The sequence below is a fragment of the Parus major genome, chromosome 1, assembly GCF_001522545.3.
Source record: "Parus major isolate Abel chromosome 1, Parus_major1.1, whole genome shotgun sequence".
Taxonomy (NCBI): domain Eukaryota; kingdom Metazoa; phylum Chordata; class Aves; order Passeriformes; family Paridae; genus Parus; species Parus major.
The window spans coordinates 68,396,059-68,414,042 of record NC_031768.1 but is presented as its reverse complement, the minus strand read 5'-3'; the positions used below and the strand labels follow the sequence as shown (position 1 = coordinate 68,414,042).

Genomic DNA, 17,984 nt, shown 5'->3' with positions numbered 1-17,984 from the left:
CGAGCCGGGCCGGGCCACCAGCACCTGCACTCCACAGAGCGGCGGGAGCGCGCCCCGACGGCGGCGGCCGGAGCGCCGGTGTCCGGGAAGCGGCGGCGAGAGGAGGCGGGCCGGGCAGATAGGAAGCGTGCCTGCACCCGAGCAGGGGAGAGCGGCGGCTGGGCCAAGCTCAGGGAGGCAGGGAAATGATCTTTGTCCCTTTCGGTAGCTCTCCGCCTCCTCATAGCCTCGTCACCAAGTCAACCGGCACCAGCTCGGAGCACATTATCTCCGAGGGTCAACACATTGCAGCCCAAGCCGCGGGGAAGGCTCCCAAATTTACCTCTTGGACAAACAATCCGCTGCCTATCGCTCGCTCTGGTGATAGCATTGTGGTCCCCCACCGGCCGGAGCTGGCCTTCTCCCAGGGCTCCGGAACACGGGTACCCCCGAGGGAGCGCCCTGCCCGTCCCTGGGCACCCACATTCCTAGGGCAGATGCCCTCGCAGCCGAAAGTGGCCCTGTCGCTAAACTCCTCCAGCAGCCGAGGCTACCCCGGCCCCCCGAGGGTTTTCTCTCCGCGCCCGGGGGTCACTGGGGGATGAGTAGCTTCTGGGCAAGCGAAGGGGTCAGGAAAAAGATGTGTTTAAGGACCATCCGTCCCGGAGCGCTCCGCGCATCGGCGCAACCCCCTGAGCCCCTGCCCGGCCCCGCAAGCCCACCGCCGCGGGGCTCCTCACCCCAAAGCGGGGAGCAGCACCCGGCAGAAGGGTAGGGGGTCTCGGGGTCCGCCCGGCTAAGGGGAATGAAGGGGGTTGCGGGACCAGGGCCACCCCGGGTGGCCTCCTACGGCCTGCGCCCCGCCCCGGAGGGTTGCGGGAGGGCTCACGTGGGGGAGAGGCGCCTATGGGGAGGCGGCGGGAGCCGGGCAGGGCGGCGGGGCCCGGCGGGGCCGCCAGCTGTCAAAGAGGCATCCCGGGCTCTGCGGGCGGGAGCAGCCCTATGTGTCCCTAAGCTGCGAAGCCCCCTCGGCCCCGCTCGCCATGAACACCGAGGAGCAGTATTACGCCTCGGCGCAGCTCTACAAGGAGTCGTGTGCGTTTCAGAGAGCCCAAGCGCAGGACTACAACCCCAGCCCCCCCGCCTGTCTCTACATGGGCAGGCAGCAACAGACTCCTTATTCCAGCGCCTTAGGGGCTCTCGAGCAAGGCAGCCCGCCAGACATTTCACCTTACGAGGTGCCCCCCATCACTGAGGATGCCGGGGTCTCTCACCTTCATCACCATCACCACCCTCATCTTCCTCCTCCCCACCAGGACGCGCTGCCTTTCGCAGACGGGGGGGACACCGGGGCTATAGAGGAGCCCCGAGTGCAGGTGCCTTTCGCCTGGATGAAGTCCACCAAATCGCACGCCTGGAAGGGACAGTGGACCGGTAAGCCCCGCCGCATCCCTCTGTCCCCCCCGCTTCTGTCCCACTCGCTCTCAGGAGCCCTCCCTTGCGCCGGTCCTGTTCTCGCCGCTCGGATGTAGTGTGGAGAGGTCCTGGAGGATCCCTTCCTCTTCTCCAGCCTCTGCAGACCCACTGCTCTGGGGCTGCTAACGTTAGGTTGAGCGCTGGGGAAGGAGCCGGGACTCCAGTCCCCGCCGGCGGGCTCACCGCTCCCTGCGCCTCAGCAATTATTAACGAATTATTTTTCACCAATTAAGTAATTGTGGCCAAACCGGGACTTCGTGACGCCTGCCGGGAGCTGCTTCCTCGGGCAGCACGGTGAGCCCCGAGCGGGGGCCGGGTGGCGGAGACACCTGAGAGGTGGAGCGGGCGGGGAAGCGGCAGGCAGGGCTGGCAGGAGGGGACAGCCCCGCTGCCCCGCGTCCCTGCGCCCACCGTGCGGCCGCGGAGCAGCCCCGAGCCCTCAGGGCAGCCGCCGAGCCCCTCTCGGCTGCCTCTCGGCTCTCCCCGGTGCAGAGCCCATCTCCCCTCCCGTCCCCTCTATCCCGCTCCTCCTGCTCCCCGGCGAGTTTTAGCCACAAATGCACCTCTCAAGTGAAAAAAAAACAGGGCACGGGAAACAATGCACAAACGAAACGGAGTTGCCAGTGGGGGAAGAAACTCTATCTAGGCAGAAAGTTCCGCTGCCCAACAATATTTCTGTCTCTGCCTGCACAATGTTATCGTGTCCTGCGCCTCCGTCACGCCTATACGGCAAATATTATATTAATGGCTTTGTTCAAATAGACAGTTGGAAAAAGGACCGGAGTATCAAAATCTCCACGAAATAGTTTGGGAATTGCATGGGGCAGGCCGAGGGGGAGGGAAAGACAGGTGGCGGTCCCCAATCTCCCTAGAGGCGCATCCGCCCACAAAGGTAGAAGAGAGTGCTGTCCCAGGCCACGGACACGGCGGCAAGGATGGTGCCAGGGCGGAGGTGGGGAGAAGGAGAGAAGAAACCAGATTGTTTTCCACGAGTTGAGTGAATTTCGGGATTAATAATAATAATAATAATAATAATAATAATAATAATAATAATAATAATAATAATAATAATAATAATGATAATGATAATAGTAATAATATAAATACAAACTTTCGAACTACACCTTTTTCTTTTTTTTTTTTTCCCCCTCTTTCTCCTGTACCCGAAGAATGAGAAAACCAGCAGGAAAACGAAAGTTTCCCCGCGGAAGCCTAAAGTTCTTGCCTGTTGCCCCCAGCCCTCCCGGGAGGAGCAGGCGGGGGCCGTGCATGACCGATGTGATGTGTGTGCAGGGTTCCTGCCGGAGCACGCCGCAGGAAGAGAAAGGGGCACCGCGCTGTGCCGAGTGCCACAGAGCGCTCACAGCCAAACCCCGACATATTTTGTACCGTGTGTGAGGCCCGACGATTTATTTTTCATGGAAACCCCTGGGATTTAGGTGTCCATGGATGCTGCGGGGCTTTGCGCTGTTGCCAGGAAAAGGCGGCCAGGGCCACACGGCTCGGTGCCACACACCGTGCCCGGCCCCGGGCTCCGCCACTCGCCCCGGGCTTGCCGGCCTTGTCCCGGGGCCCGACCGACCTCGGCCCTCTGACAGATTCCGGGCCTTCCCCCTTCCCGGTAGCTCCAGTTCAGTTTAAAGTAACAGAACAAGGGGTTTTTTTTCAGATACAAACTCATACTTGCATAGGTTTCGATTTACCAACATTTTTTCTAAATGTATACATTGATTTTAATATTTATTTATTTACTCTAGTAGATATATACACATCACTTTGCAAAAATTGTATGTGTATTTAAATACGTATTTTAAATACATATTTAAGTTTTAAACATAGGTTTATATTTATAAACAGTGTATATATAAATACAGAATCATGAGGATAGGAAGATGGGAGCGGTGGGAGAGTCCACGTATCTCTCTTGAGATGATTGTTTCATTCTGGATGTTTAAAGCACCGTTCCCTACAGACGCTATCAACCCCAAAAAAGTTCCCAGAGGGGCGCTGACGCTGGCAAGATTGGCCCTGAGTTTCCGTGCCCACCTCCGGCCCCTCTCGATGCTCCCGCCTGTACTCCCCGGGCCCCAGTGCCCACGCAGGATTGCGGCGGCCGCGCTGGGAGCCGCGATCCCGCTGCTGCCGCTTTTCACGGGAACAAGAAACCCAAGGTTTCCTCAACTTGGCCAAATGAAACGGCTGCGGTCCAGCTCCCGGCCCGGCCCTGCAGCCCCACTAATTATTATAATTATTATTGCTTTGCTGTAGAGGGGTTTTTTTTGGTGCGTTGGGTTTTTTGGAGATTTTTTTTTGAGGGATTAAATTTTTCAATTTTGCTTTGGTTTGTGTGTGTGTGGTGGAGATTTTTCTTTTCCCGTTCTTACTTTTTTATTTTATTTCATTTTTTAAAATTTAATTTTAAGAGGGAGCTTCCCTGAAAACCTCCTCCAAACCATTGCTAAAAAATATTAAATTATTGTAAAATAAAAGAACAGGAGCGGTGACTGCCTCCAGCAGCAGCACCCCGCTCTGGCCAGCAGGACAGCTCCCCGAGGCCTCCCCCTCACCCCGCTTGCTTCCCCTCAGCGCAGGGAGCCTGGTTCATGGTCCCCGCAGCCCGAGGGGGCGGCCGGGCGGGCCCAGGCTGACTCTCGCTTCTCTCCAGGGGGATCCTACATGGTGGAACCGGAGGAGAACAAGCGGACGAGGACGGCGTACACGCGGGCGCAGCTGCTGGAACTGGAGAAGGAGTTTCTCTTCAACAAGTACATCTCCAGGCCGCGGCGGGTGGAGCTGGCTGTCATGTTGAACTTGACCGAGAGGCACATCAAGATCTGGTTCCAGAACCGGCGAATGAAGTGGAAGAAAGAAGAAGACAAAAAGCGAGGGGCGGGCAACAGCAACGACCCCGAGCAAGACTGCGTGGTGTCCTCCGGGGAGCTCCAGACCAAGGAGGATCTCCAGGCATGTCCCGCCGGGAACCTTCCTTCGGGAGCCTCCAGGGACCTTCTCGCCCCCAGCCTAGTCCCCAGAAGGCAGCAGGACTCTCGGTGAGCCGCGGGGAGCCCCACGGCCCTGGACGAGGAAAAGGATGGGACATGGAAAAGAGCCGAGAGCTTCCCTCCGCCGCGCACTGCCGGGCCGGGCCGCGCAGACCCACTCGAGCCTTCCCTCGGGGAAACGCGGTGCCTCAATTCCGAAACTCTCGTTCCCCGGGAGATAAATGTAAGATGCCGGGCTGTGGCAAGGAGAGGCTCGCTGTGGGCTCTAGCCCCGGAGGAGGCTGCAGGGAGCCGCCGGGATGGCGGCGAGCTGGGCCCCGCTCCCCCGGGCCGTCCGCGCCTCAGCGAGCCCTACGGGACAGCTTCTCCCGGGGAAGGCGGGCCCCAGGTGGCCAGGGACGGTGTGTGCCACCCTGGGTGCACGGAGAGGGCTGGAAACCGGAGGAGAAGCGAGCCTTCCTTGCCGCGGACAGCTGTAGGTCGGGGCGCGGACACCGACCCCAGTATCCCGGACCATCCACGGGCTGGCACGCAGCCGTCCCCGTCCCTTCCAGTCCCCCCAGGGCATCGGCTCTACCGAGGACTCTTTCAGGACTGTTACTTACTTCTCTGGAAACTGGAACCTGGTTTCTTTCGTTTTCTTTTGCTTTTAGGAAAAAAAGGGGGGGAGGGGGAGGAAAAAAGAGAGAAAATATTTTTTAAAAATTAGAAAAGAAAAAGCCCACGTGTCCTGCTGGCGGGATTTGTCTCCCCCGATGACCGGCTCCCGATGACAGGCACAGGTAGCCAGACCCTCCTCCGGGGCTGCGGGGACCCTGCGCAGGTGCCCGCGGCCCCGCGCCCGTCCGGGCTCCGGGGACTCCGTGGCTCCAGGGCCGCGCTCGCCTCTTCCAGGGGTGAATGCGAGCCCAGGAATGCAACAGAAAAATCGCGGGTGCTCTCCGGGCGGCGAGCAGAATGATATATCTGGGGTGTAGGGCTGGTCTCAGGGACCTTGTCCTTTGGGAAAAAGCTCCTGCGCCTCTTCCAAGTCTTTCGCAAGCTCGGACTCTGCCGTGGAGAGGAGAAACCTCTCTGCAGCATGAGCTCCTGTCCCGGCGTAGCTTTCTGCGTGGTTTTTCTCCGCAGACTTGTTTTTACACCCCAGCAGAGGCTGGGGGCCGGCTGCCTCCCGAGGCACTGCCGAGCACAGGGGACTTGTTTTGGGGTGCTATTTTTCGGTCTGTCCCGGCGTGCAGGAGAGCTCGGCTCCTCCGAGCAGGGAGAGAGCCCGGCCGGGGCTTCCCTGCGGGAAGATGGGTAGCGGAGCCCGTGCCGGAGCCCAGCCTGCCTTCCCTGCTTCCAGGAACAGCTTCCCCATCCCGACAACGGCGGGGACTCCAGCTAAGTGGGGAGCAAATCACAGCCGAACTAGAAACAGAAAGCACCGGTTGGAAGGAAGTAGGAGCTGTCCGGTTCGCTGTGGGTCAGGCGAATCTGCCTTCTCTCCTCGACGGGGAGGTTCCTGCTCTGTACCCGGCACAGCAACCCCTCGAGCATCCCTCGGAGACCGCCACAGGCCCTCCCGCGCTGCGGGCCCGGGAGTGCCACGGGAGGAGGAAAATGAGGACCTGTCGCGTCCTGGTCAGAGGATGTTCCCAATCCCTCGGCGGAAAGCGAGGGGGAGAGCAAACAGCTTGGCACAGCTCTTTGCAGTTTTCTCTTCTTACATGAAACTTCTAACACTGAGGTGGAAACTTGAACTGAAGGTGTAATTTGTCTATTGCTTTTCTTTCCTCTGGGGACATTAATATCTGTGTGCCAGGAGGACTACTTCTGGTAATTTTTCCTGCACGTTCCCTGAGAAATTTCTCTTCCGAGCCTGTATATCCTTATTCATCAGAATGGAGTGAGGACTTTTAACTAATCATTATATGAGCAAAATTCAAATAAAGCTGTTCTGCATAAGAAGCAAAGCACCATATTTATTAAAGTAATATTTCTTAAACTTTTGGGAAACATGAAACTGTTTTTAAACCTCAGAACTACCAATCACTATTCATTAGCATTAACCTGTCAACATGAAGTGGAACAATTTCCATGTACCTTTTACAATGTCTGGCACTGACATTGCAATTCAGGAGCCACTATAAAGAAGATCCAGCTGCAGGAAGGATGTCTTTCACACAAAATACCTCGATTTTTTCCTAAGATTTGTTGAGCACATTGCCCTGACTGAGCAGCATACACGGTAGCTGAAACATTGCCCATCCGTTCTTTAGTATAGTGCACTCAGTTTTGATTTCCTTTGTGCACTGCTCTGAAAATTTAAAACGTGCACAATTGATGTGAATTGTTTGATCACAGTGCCAAGGTGTTTTTATTAGTAGAAGAAGAATCAGAACTGCTTAGTTTAGTTTAAATGAAAAAGTATTTTTCTTCTAAGAGCTGACATAGTTTATTTGTTTAGCACTTAGATTAATATGTACACACATATATACACACCCTTTTTACAATTCTACCAATGGAAAAAATAACATTAACCAAATCAAGACAGCTCTGGGACCTTGTAGAGCTAAAGATTCACAGTAACTTCACCTGGCAGAACAGCCAGCCCTACAGAGTCCTGGGGAAAAGCAAGGCTGACATAGAGAGTTATAAGGCCACCAGAGTTCTTGAACCATTTCACCTCACCAGAAGCAGTTGTTCAGATATATCCATCTACATAGGAGACACCTCCCCTTATTAAATAGTTTATGATTTATTTGTAATCTAGGATAGAATATCCATAAAACATTCTCAAAATACTTTTAAAATTAGACAAGAGATAATGAAGTGTGAGGCATCTTTTTATTTCCTTCTTGGGCAATAGTGAAGTCTTTCAGGCAGGTGTGGGAGAGGTACATCCCCAAAAATTGTATGTGTGCAGTGTTAATTATTTTAAGGAGAAGCTGAGCAAGATTCAGGGCAATTTTCCTGTCCCTGGATCACCATGCCTTACCATGGCATCCACCCTAGCGGGAACTATGGAGACATCAATACTACCTATGGCTCCAGGGAAGATAGTGAGGCTGAGTCTTGATTGAGCTTTGCAAGGCAACACCTTTGCTGCTCCTACTTTGCTCAGATCCATCCCCCCAGTACTGCAGGGAAAGCGTTCTTTTCCTGCTTCTGCACAAGTGGGACACTGACTGCCATTCCAGGAGAGACCACGAGGCAGGATCTCACCTTCTTCCAGGCCCAGCTGAGCATCTGAGGAGAAGGGCACACTGCTGGGCAAACCAGCCTGGGGCTGCTGTCACACACACAGAGCGGATCCTGCTGCCAACCCTGCCTTACCTCCGCCCAAAAAGGACTGGGTCCCACCATCCTGCAGCAGCGGTGATATGAAAAGTAGGATTGCCAGACTGGTCTCCTCTCTTACCAACCCTCATTTTTTGCCTGAAAATCTCCCAGTTTATGGATAGTTATGTCTATAAACCAATTCTGAAAGCAGTGGTTAAACATAAGGTGTGAAAGACTTTCCAGTTAGACACTGAAGGCTGCTACCTCCTACTCTGATTGCTGTGCCACAAGCACAGCTGAAGAGAGATGTTACAGGCTGAGAGATGAAATATTGCTCAGAAAGGCTTTGGTGCTTTGAAGTGCAGCCAGGAATGGGATGCCAGCCCTGCAACCACCAAAGCAGAGCAGGCCTGGGCAGTGCAGCTCATGGTCTGTCCTCCACCCAGGGCAGAGGTGGCTGAGGGTTAAGTGCTGATTTTCAAGGCTTGTTTTGGGAGTAGAAAGAAATGCCATTGTGCTCCCCTCATTTTTTATAGCTTAGAGAGACCTTTACACATTAGCATGGACAAGCCATGCAAACACACATGCACACACGTGGCTTCCAAAAAACTGTGACTCAGAAAGGCGATACCCTTCCTGCTTTCTTCTTCCCTGGATGGGGATAAGAATGGCCAGACCTTCAAGGATATTTTTTATAGCAATCAGGAAGAAATATAGAGAGGACAATGAAATGAAATGAAGTGAAATTAAATGAAATGAAATGTGGAAACACTGCAGTGTCTGTGCTAGTAGTGAACTATCTACTTTCACCTACCCATTACTTACATTAATTTAACACTTAACATTTATTGTCACTGCTCCTGTCCCACTGGCTTCCAGCACCTTTTCCAGTGTCTTTCCATGCACTATGCCAGCACCACTTTTCCATGCACTATGCCACAGCCCCAGCAGTGCTTTAGCTGCAAGTGCAAGGAATGGTGGAGCAAAGGGGAAAGTGCTTGGAGGCAAGGTTTCTCCCAGTCTTTGTCTTTCTGCATCTCCTCTCCTCCCACCACTTGCTGTCCAGGTATGCAGCTCTTCTGTTTCTCAGCATTTTTGGGATCACGACGTTTGCAGGAACAAGCAAAATGCAGAGGAAATGAGCTGAGTGCCTCTCTCCCCAGCATGCCTCGGTGATGAATCAGGCCTGGCCAGACTCATTCATGGAGTAGGAAACTCAAACACGTGGTTCCTCTACTATAAGGTCTGACGCACTTGCTGCCTCATATCAGGGTTTGTTCCAGAAATCATTTGCTTCCAGCAGCAGCACCACTGCAAGGAGGAGAGGCTGCACTTGTGCTCTTTCTGCATGAGTGCCATGTTCACAGGAGCCCTGATGTCTGGCTCCATCCAGTAGGATTTACTGGGCGTAAGAGTCAGGTGCCTTTGCAAACAGGCAAATTCTTCACAAACAACCCAAAACCAGATTGAATGGGAAGAAACTCTAGAGATGTAAGTGAGCAGGACCAACAAGGCAAGAAGATTGCAATGACCATTGCAAATGCAACGCATTTGCTAAGGAGCACCGGCAAGGAAGGGGTTGCTTGGCTTTGTCTCATAGTAGGGAACAATGGGAACAAGGAGCTGCTGACAGTGGCAGCTTCATTTTCTCCCTGTTCTATGGGCCAGACCCAGGAGAAGAAAAGCATCTGCTCAAAGAACCCTTGGCAGAGTGATTTAAGATTAAAAAGTAAAACACATGTAGCAGGTTCAGAAAGCATAGGGTGCAATGGTTTGTGTCTCTGCTACCAGGACTAGACTTGATAGTGGATACTGGAAGAGTTGTCTCCAAGAGTGTTGGTAGCACTCTGTTGTTCTGTTTGAGCATGGGCCATGTGTGCCATTATATATTCAGCTGTGCCTGCTTTGGACATTCCCTGCAGACCTCAAAGCAGAGGCAGGCAGTGATTAGTGACTTCACTGCTGTAGGAAGGAATCAGAAACAGGGAATGGAACTCCCTTTGGAGAGAACGGAGGGTACCCACAGCCTGTGCTGGCAGACCAAGCCGTCTCAGGACCAAGGTGGAGCCATACCAGGTCCTGGACTGTGCAGAGAGTTGTGTTTGAACACCACTTTCCTGGGCCCAAACCCTTCTCCAGGGAAAAGCAAACAGTTACCTGTTGGGAGCCTCAGCTGGGTGCGGCGTCGTAGGGCTCCGAGTCATGTTTTGAGCACAAGCCCTCCAGGAGAGGAGGCTGCACCTCCCTGCAGCAAGCAGTAGCAAAGCAGCCCCCTTTGCATCCTGGCTTTTAACAACATTTCAGCACAGCTGCTCAAGTCCCTCTGGTTCAAACACGTGCCTCTCACTCCCTGCCAGGACTCCAGCCAGGAGAGCTGATCTCTCATCTGGTATGCCCTCTCTCCTTTTCTGCTGCTAAGCCCTTGGTGGTGAGTCAGTATTTGGCTAAGGGTGAGACTACATGAGGTGACATTGCTCAAGATAAGGTGGCAGAATAGCAAGTCCTGTTTTGGGATTCTTTTTATTTTTAATCTATTCTGTAAATCGAATTTTTATCCAAAATTTGAAAACTGTCACAAAAGGGGGAGGAGGGGAAAATCCCTTTTACTTTGAAGGGATCAAATCCTTTACCCTGGAATAGATGTGCTAGAACTTGTTGTTAAAATCAGGCTGTTTCCTGGAGTTGTGTTTGAAAATATGCTCACAGCTTCACCCTCTGCTGCCACATCACTGATGGTTTGTTATATTCATCCCACATATTTTAGTGAGACAGTTTTGCTTCAAACAGAAAGAGGTACATCTGATGGCAGGTGTGCAAGAGAGCATTTCAAGCTGTGCATGAGATTAGGTGGAGGTAAAGGCAGAGGAAAGGGCCATAAAATGTACAGCTGCATGCCCCTTTCACTACAAAGAAAGGATTCCTTAGGAGCACCCTGAAGCAGCAAAAATAGAACTGGAACTGGAATCACTGAGCTTTCTACTCTGTTCTGCTGGCCAAAGTAAGTTCACTTCAGACATGTTGTTCTGTTCTCTTCTCTAAGGCCTACATAACTGCAGATTTCACAGTCTTCTCTGTTCCAGTGTATCATTACTCGTACCATGAGTGCATTTTCCTAGCATCCAACCAATCTTACAAATTGCAGTTATGGCCTATGCTTTCTGGCTCTAATAGCAAGGAGAAGACAGTGTACTTCTCTTCAAAACAGCCTCCCAAGAAGCCAAATGTCGCCCTGAAAACTCAGCTTCTGAGCTTGCAGACATAGTTTTCTAAGACTTTCCCAGGACAGTAACTGTAAACATAGAGATAGGTATACATTCCTTCTGTTACACATCTTGTGATAGACACCTCTCATGGCCAGTGGAGTGGGAATGTGTTATCCTGACCATCCAATCCCTAGCTGTGGTCAGAAACATATAAATCCTGGGAGGAAAATTAAACTTTCTCTTCCTTTCACCACACCTTGAGCTGTGTCCATGTGATCTATTCAGCACCAGTGGCAACAGCCAAAGGAAAAGTTTTGGTGAAGAAAATTAATTTTCCAGGCAACTTCTGCATTATTAGAGACTTTTTAGAGAAATTACTGAGAGCAGATTCCCAGAGCTCAAATGCAGAAACTGGACAGGATGGGCCTACAGGGCAAGTAGAGGAATGGTACTCCAGATCGTGATGGAATAGTGTTAGAGGGTGCACAGCCAGAAAGATGAGCTGGCACTGAAAGCAGAAGAGGTCAGAAGAGAGGCAAATGAAGCCTGAAGCTGTTGGTTTGTTATGGGGAGAAGCCAGAGGGAGGCATTAATGGAGAAGGGTGAAGAAAAAGGTAACTGATGTAATGCCAAGACCTCAACAGCTACAGGATTATGACACCAATGAGGTCATTAGCTGGGAATGCCATTTGGCTTCTAGGGAAAAGTCATGATACAGAAACCAGGTGTTTTGTGTGTTTTACTTAGCTGTTAATTGCAGCTTGCACCTTCCTTGCAGAAGCTTAACTCTCCCTTGTAATGTGATGGAGTTTTCTCACTTGTCTCCACATTCCTTCTAGTCCATGCACTAAAAGAAAGTGTTGTGTTTCTAGCAGAGATTTCCATTTAATGCAGTTGCTTTGCACTAGTGTTTATTCACTGTTACATGCAGGGTTTGTTCCAGCTGTTCCTGGTTATGACAACTCAGGTACTTAAAGTCCTGCTTGCTCAGGGCTCTAAGTGGAGCTCTTTCTTGGCAAAAAATCTTACAGAGCTGCCTCATGGTTCCCGTGAAAAATAATCCAAATTCATTTAGATGCAGGCACTGGAAATCGTCAGAAAATCTGCAGAGATGTGGAAGATAAAAATCCATTTAGGGTGGCAGATTTATGTCCTGCTCCAGCAAAAAGTCCCATTTGCCCCTATGTCTCCTTTTATCCCAACCTCTCAGCTTGGCTCTGAGGAGTGAGGTAAGCCACACAGCAGCACTGCTCATGGAAGATCTGGCCATATCCCACCCTTTCTGGGGTGCTGCTGGATTATGGAGGGCTGGGAGTAGTGATAGCTTGTTGGAAAATCTTAGTGAACATACAGATGTGGTCCCTAGATAGGTCAGGGCTTCATCCTGCTCTGGTTGCAGCTCTATAAACACTTGGGAGAGCGTGGGGAGGGAGGCTCAGGAGAGAAAGGGCGTTTACAGGTTGGTGTCAGGACCTAGGAAGAGACAAGGTGACACCTGCAGGCCGTGTCTGCACGGAGGAGGTGGGGAAGTCAGACAAAGGGAGATGTGGTGTTACCTCTGCGCTCCTCTGCAATGCCAGCCTGGCACAGTGCCTGGTTTTGGGGCACGGAGTGGATGATGGAGGAAGATGTAGAAGGAACTAAAAAATACCCAGGGAGGGAGCAACTAAAGAGACAGTGCTTCCCTCCATGCCATAGGGAAGGAATTGTAGCTAGGAGCCAGAAGAGTGGCAGAGAGGAGAGGAAGAGGAAAAATTTGCTTTCAAGCCTTCTCCCTCTTTCAGGCCTACATGGAATAAAACATGGGGCAGAAAGCAATAATACAGATGGAGGAACCATCAGGCAAGGGCAGAACTGGAGAGCAGCAATGGATGGGCAAGAGCCAGGAAGCTGTCACATCCCAATCTGAGGGTGCAGTGGCATGTCACATTAATCTGAAATCCCAATGCTGCCTCTCTGCCTCCTGTTTCTGCAGCAAACAGCAGCAGCTGGATGAGACAGCTCAACTCATCAATCCAACAAAACACTCATCATCCTGCAAAAATTGAAATGAAATATCATTTTGGGAAAAGCTCACTGCACACCTGCACCTGCATTACCTTTGACACGAAGCAGGAGCTTCTGCAGGATCTGGAGGCCAAAAAGAAGCAGACAAGGAAGCAGAGAAGAGTTACCCAGGGGGTCATGGGTGCAGCATAGCTACTAGGAGAGTTTCCTCACCTTGCTTGAGTTTTCTTCTGCAGCCTGACACATCTTGGCTGTTGGCCACCTTAATTTTCCTGCTGCCACTACAGAAGATATCCCCCTTTGCCAGGAATCTCTCCATCTTCTGCCTTCTCTTAGATGGCCTCTGCTACATCCCAATCTGCTTTTTGAAGCCATCACTTACTCAGTATAGAGAGACATCCTGAAAAAGGGGGACCAAGGGAAATTTGATGAAAGGGAGCCTTCAAAGAGGCATAGATTGTTCCAGCTGAGGACTTGGAAGAAGCATAAAGCCAAGAGCCAGTAAAGGAGATCTAGGCCATGGTCCAAAACTAACTGCAGCCAATGGGACTGATTTGAATGGGCTTTGGACTCGATTCTTGAACAGCAGCTGTAAAAGAGGATCAGGGAGTATGATGAATGTGGAGAACTGAGGATAGGAAAGTGAGGAGGAGGAGGAGGAGGAGGAATGATTTGCTCAGCCATTCAAACATGGTTTATGTGGGACATGTAAAAGCTTTCTTTAATGCCACCAGGGCTCTCCAGATGGTGCCACAGCCATTGGCAAGCTCTGCTCTGTGAGGCCGTGTTTTATATGGCAGCACTGGCAGATGTCTTGTATTGCAGTAACAACAACTATCAGAAGAAAGAAAAACACTGCAGAGGGGAGAAAACAAGTGGAACTGTGCTCGAGACTGCTGTGCTGCCTGGTGGGAAAGGGATGCTGAGCCATTTCAAACCCTTTATATCGATCCCTGGTGGCACAAGCCCAGGGAAGGGAGGGAGGATGCGCCAGACTCCTCTAGTGAGGTCAGCTGAAGACAGCAACACAGTTTGCAGGCGGAAACGCCTTTCTCATGGCCGGGATCCCTGCGGAGCCCGGCGGGAGCTGCCGCCGCCGCCTGCCGGCCGCTCCCGTGCCCGCAGCTTGGCAGGTGGCGCTGGCAGCTGTCCCTGTCCCCGCTGCCCAGCTCTGCCAACTGCACGGGCACAGAGCTGGGCAGCGCCTTGGCCATCACGTCAGGAATCGGTCCTGTGAGCCCAGCGCAGCTGGAGCACCTACCCCAGTCCTGGTGCTTTTGCCTTCCTGCGGAAGAGGTAAACAGAAAGGAGTGGATCTCCAGGGACATTCCACTGGGAGCGTTCACATCTGCAGGTATCCACGTCTTCTTACAAAAAACGCAAGAAGGAATGCCTTTCTGGAACTGGCTCACACGATTTCAATGCCACTTAAGAATCTGAGCACACCCATGAGTTGAGGATGCCTCAAGATCACTCCTCAGCACCGAGCCAAACTGTCACCAAATGGTCACCAAATGCAGATGACTTCTATGTTTTACCATCTAGAACAGGCTGGTTGTACCTAAACCATATCCCAAAAACTATTGCTTGTCCTAACCCTAAATCTCCACCCAGAGGTTTCCTGAGCAGCAAAAGCCGGCCCAAGCCAGCTGCTGGCTGCGGACCATGCCAGCCATTCACTGACCCAGCTGGTTGAGCTGCAGTGCCCAGGAATATTTCCTGGCACTTTTCAGTTTGTTAGGACAGACGTGGGAATTCAGCCGTACCTTCGCTTATCAAATGGGCAACTTGACTGCAGCAAGGAAGATCCCTGTCACCCAAGTTGGTTCTGGATGACTTCAGAGAATTTCCAGGAGAGTGAAGAAATGTGACTACATTGATCTTGACTTTGTGAGACAAGTAGTCCTCTCAAGGGGCTTGATATTGCAGGATGCCAGGGCAGTGAGGATGTGGGAGCCAGGCTGAGAACCTCTGAACCATGACTGAATGGTAGAATTTGAAGAGCACTGCTGAAGGGATCTGAGCACTGCTGAAGGGATCTGAGCACGTGCTGATTTGGGAGAAAGAAGTCTTGTGTCTTTCATAAAACAGCATATATAGAGTATGATGTTCAGAAAGGAAAAACAGACTGAGAGAGGTTAAACATTTAAGGTCAGATAAAAAAACACAGCTGATTCCTTCATCATGAATCATCATTTTGTGCCGACTGTGTTCCTAACATTTCATACTGGCCCTTGCTTTTTCCTGGACTGTCAGGAAGAGACCAGTGAGCTAAGCAGGGTGGGTGGACAGGGTGTGGCATGGTGAGACACGGTGAGGAGCCTTCCTGGAAAGGAGCAGTGGCTGCTGGGCTCTCACTCCTTCCTTCCATGTTTTTTGTGGTGTCTGCAAGCTGCCGTGGTGCTGCTGTGTCCCTCTCAGTGGGCTTTCCCTTTGCCCTGGACCTCAGAGCTCATCCCAGACCACAGGAACTCCATGGGGCGCAGGCAGCTGCCAGGTTGAGGTGAGGGTCACTGCACTACACCTCAGCAGGGAGGCAGCAGGTGCCTCTGAGGGCATCCCCTGCCTCCAGGAGCACTTGGCACTGCAGCCCCAGCTCTTCCCCTTACCAGGGCAGAAGTAACCTCCTTATCTGTGAGTCAGGAAAATTCTTTCGTTTCTTTCTCATGCTGCACTTCAGTTTTGCTGTCTCTTGCACAGGGTGTCAGCACCAGGGTATTTGTGTGATAGTAGCTCCCAGCCCACGGACCTTATAGGAGCACTTTCCTACTCAAAGAGGGAAGGAGGCATGTTTCCAGCTGTCCATGGCAGCATGCCTGAGTAGGCATGTGGAGGAGGCTGAATCCCCCCAGACTCTGGACCACCACAGACTCTGGTGGACTGCTGGCCCCTCGCCATGCCAGCCCCATCTGCCCCCGCTGGAGCAGCTGCTTTCCTCGGGCCAGTGTCGATGTTTTCCTGCTCCAATTCAGGAACGTGTGCCCACAGGCAAAGAGATAACAAAGGGCATGTTTTACCGGCAAGACCAAGCCTCTGAGGATGGAAAACACCTTTGGAGCCACAATAGCAGATTGGTGAGGGAGTGACTGAGAATGAAAGAGTAGGTCCAAAGCGTTGCTCTGGCCTTGGAAGAGCAGGATGTCGTTACTGGGAACAGAAAAAGGATTATGTTTCTGGATTGAAGTCCTCGAGGAAGAAACACAGCTCCTGATAAGAGAAAGTCGCTTTTTCTTCTGAGTCACTACATTCCTGGGAGTAGTTGTGCAAGATGTTTTCAGAGACCCCTTTTCAGATCTCCATGGTTAGCTCTATCTCCACCTCTATAGATGCTGACAAGCTTCTTGATGGGGAGGAAAGAAGATCTCAAAACATAGGCATAATTGTCAGAGAAACAACATATGCTTGTGCACTTAATATACATGAAAAAAGAGTGGTTTGATTATTTTTAAAATAACACATCTGTATTTTAAACTGGAAAAAAAAATCTTTGGTATTATGGATAGGAAGGAATTCTCACTAATGGAAATTCTGTCTTACCCGAAATTTTACAAATAACAACAACAAAAAATCTCTAGATCAGGTGAGGACTGGAATTTCCCTAAAATGCAATCAAAAGCTGGAGTTATCTTTAAAGAGACCTCAGTAGTTAACTGTTGCACCACTCTTTATATGACTTCCAACTATCTCCATGAGAGGAATCGGCTCATTTTCAAACTGTGGAAAACTGGAAGAAAAACCTTTGATACTTATGCCTCTTGTCTCTTGCTTGATTTAGGAGTCTAAATGTCTTTGGAAGCTCAGAAGGCCTCTTGGTGTCCATGTCTTTCCCATACTTCACTTGAGGTGACTAAAAGCTGAATTGGGGTCTTAAAAATCCTGAGACTCTCCTGATTGTGGAGTGCCCTGAATCATGCACCTGGTTTAGGTTTGAGTTCTGCATCAAGATGTTCTCCAAGGACTTAATTACAAGCAAGCCTTTGCTGAAAGCCCTAACTGTTGACACTCAAGTTGGGAAGAGACCACACAAGTCTTGTAGCCCTAGGTGATCTTTCTGTTTGCATGTTCACACCATGGCATGGAAAAATTAGACCACAAGCAATCTCAGTTTCCAGGGCTGAAAGTTTGTCTTGAATGCCAGCAGAGGAAGGGACAGAGTAGTGAGGAGCATCCCTTTCCCAAGAATGCAGGAGATAAGGCAGCTCTTCTCTCACAAAGGACTTTGGGTCTACAAGTTATCTGCAGGACAGGCTGTAACTCTGTGGAAGGCAGCAAGGCATGTCAGGGGAACAGGATCTGACTCAAAAGCAAAACTGCACAAGCTTGCGACAGCTGCCCAAAAATACCTGGGTGACTAAGGGAAGAAGAATGCTGAAAGCAGAGGAGTTCCATGTGCTCTGTTTGGCTTGTTCTCTTCTTTTGGAAGAGCACTAAAAGCAGTGGTTTTACCCCCAATCCTGCCTGTTGCAGCTGGGCGCAGGAGCGCTGAATGGCAGATGTTACATTCGGCATCTTTCTAATTTTCTTCAGTACAGCTCAAGTGCTAGGGATCAGCGAGTTGGAAATGAGCTGTCAGAAGTTTAAACTAAGGGAGGCTGGATTTAGACTAGATACAAGGAAGAAATTTTTGCACTCAGAGTGGTGAAACACTGCAACATGTTTCCCAGGGAGGGCATGAAGGGCATGGATTGTGCAGAGAGGAGTGGGTGCCCCATCCCTGGAAACATTCGAGATCAGGTTGGGCTGGGCTCTGAGCAACCTGACCCATCTGAAGATGTCCCTGCTCATTGCAGGGCAGGAGGATCTAGGTGAGTTTTAAGGGTCCCTTCCAACCCACACTATATTACATGATTCTATGAAGTACACTTAAGAAAGGTAACAATGAACTTCCCTTAGTTTGAAAAATTGAATCAAAACACCTACCTGGACCAATAGGTTAGATATTACATTAAATAGATTATCTATTATACAGATTGAATTAGATATTAGATTAGCTTACTCAGTGTTTTAATTAGAGGAAATTAGGAGCAATGAGAAAACTATTCATGTCATTTAC

The 17,984-nt window shown here is 51.0% G+C and overlaps 1 protein-coding gene across 1 annotated transcript; it reads left to right on the top strand.

Moving 5' to 3' along the window:
• The first annotated feature begins 825 nt into the window (after nt 1–825).
• On the top strand, nt 826–6,415 carry PDX1 (pancreatic and duodenal homeobox 1). Its single transcript, XM_015630234.2, is given in 3 exon segments — nt 826–990; nt 993–1,413; nt 4,121–6,415. Coding segments are annotated over 3 exon segments (915 nt in total). The 5' UTR covers nt 826–885; the 3' UTR covers nt 4,510–6,415.
• The last annotated feature ends 11,569 nt before the right edge of the window (nt 6,416–17,984 follow it).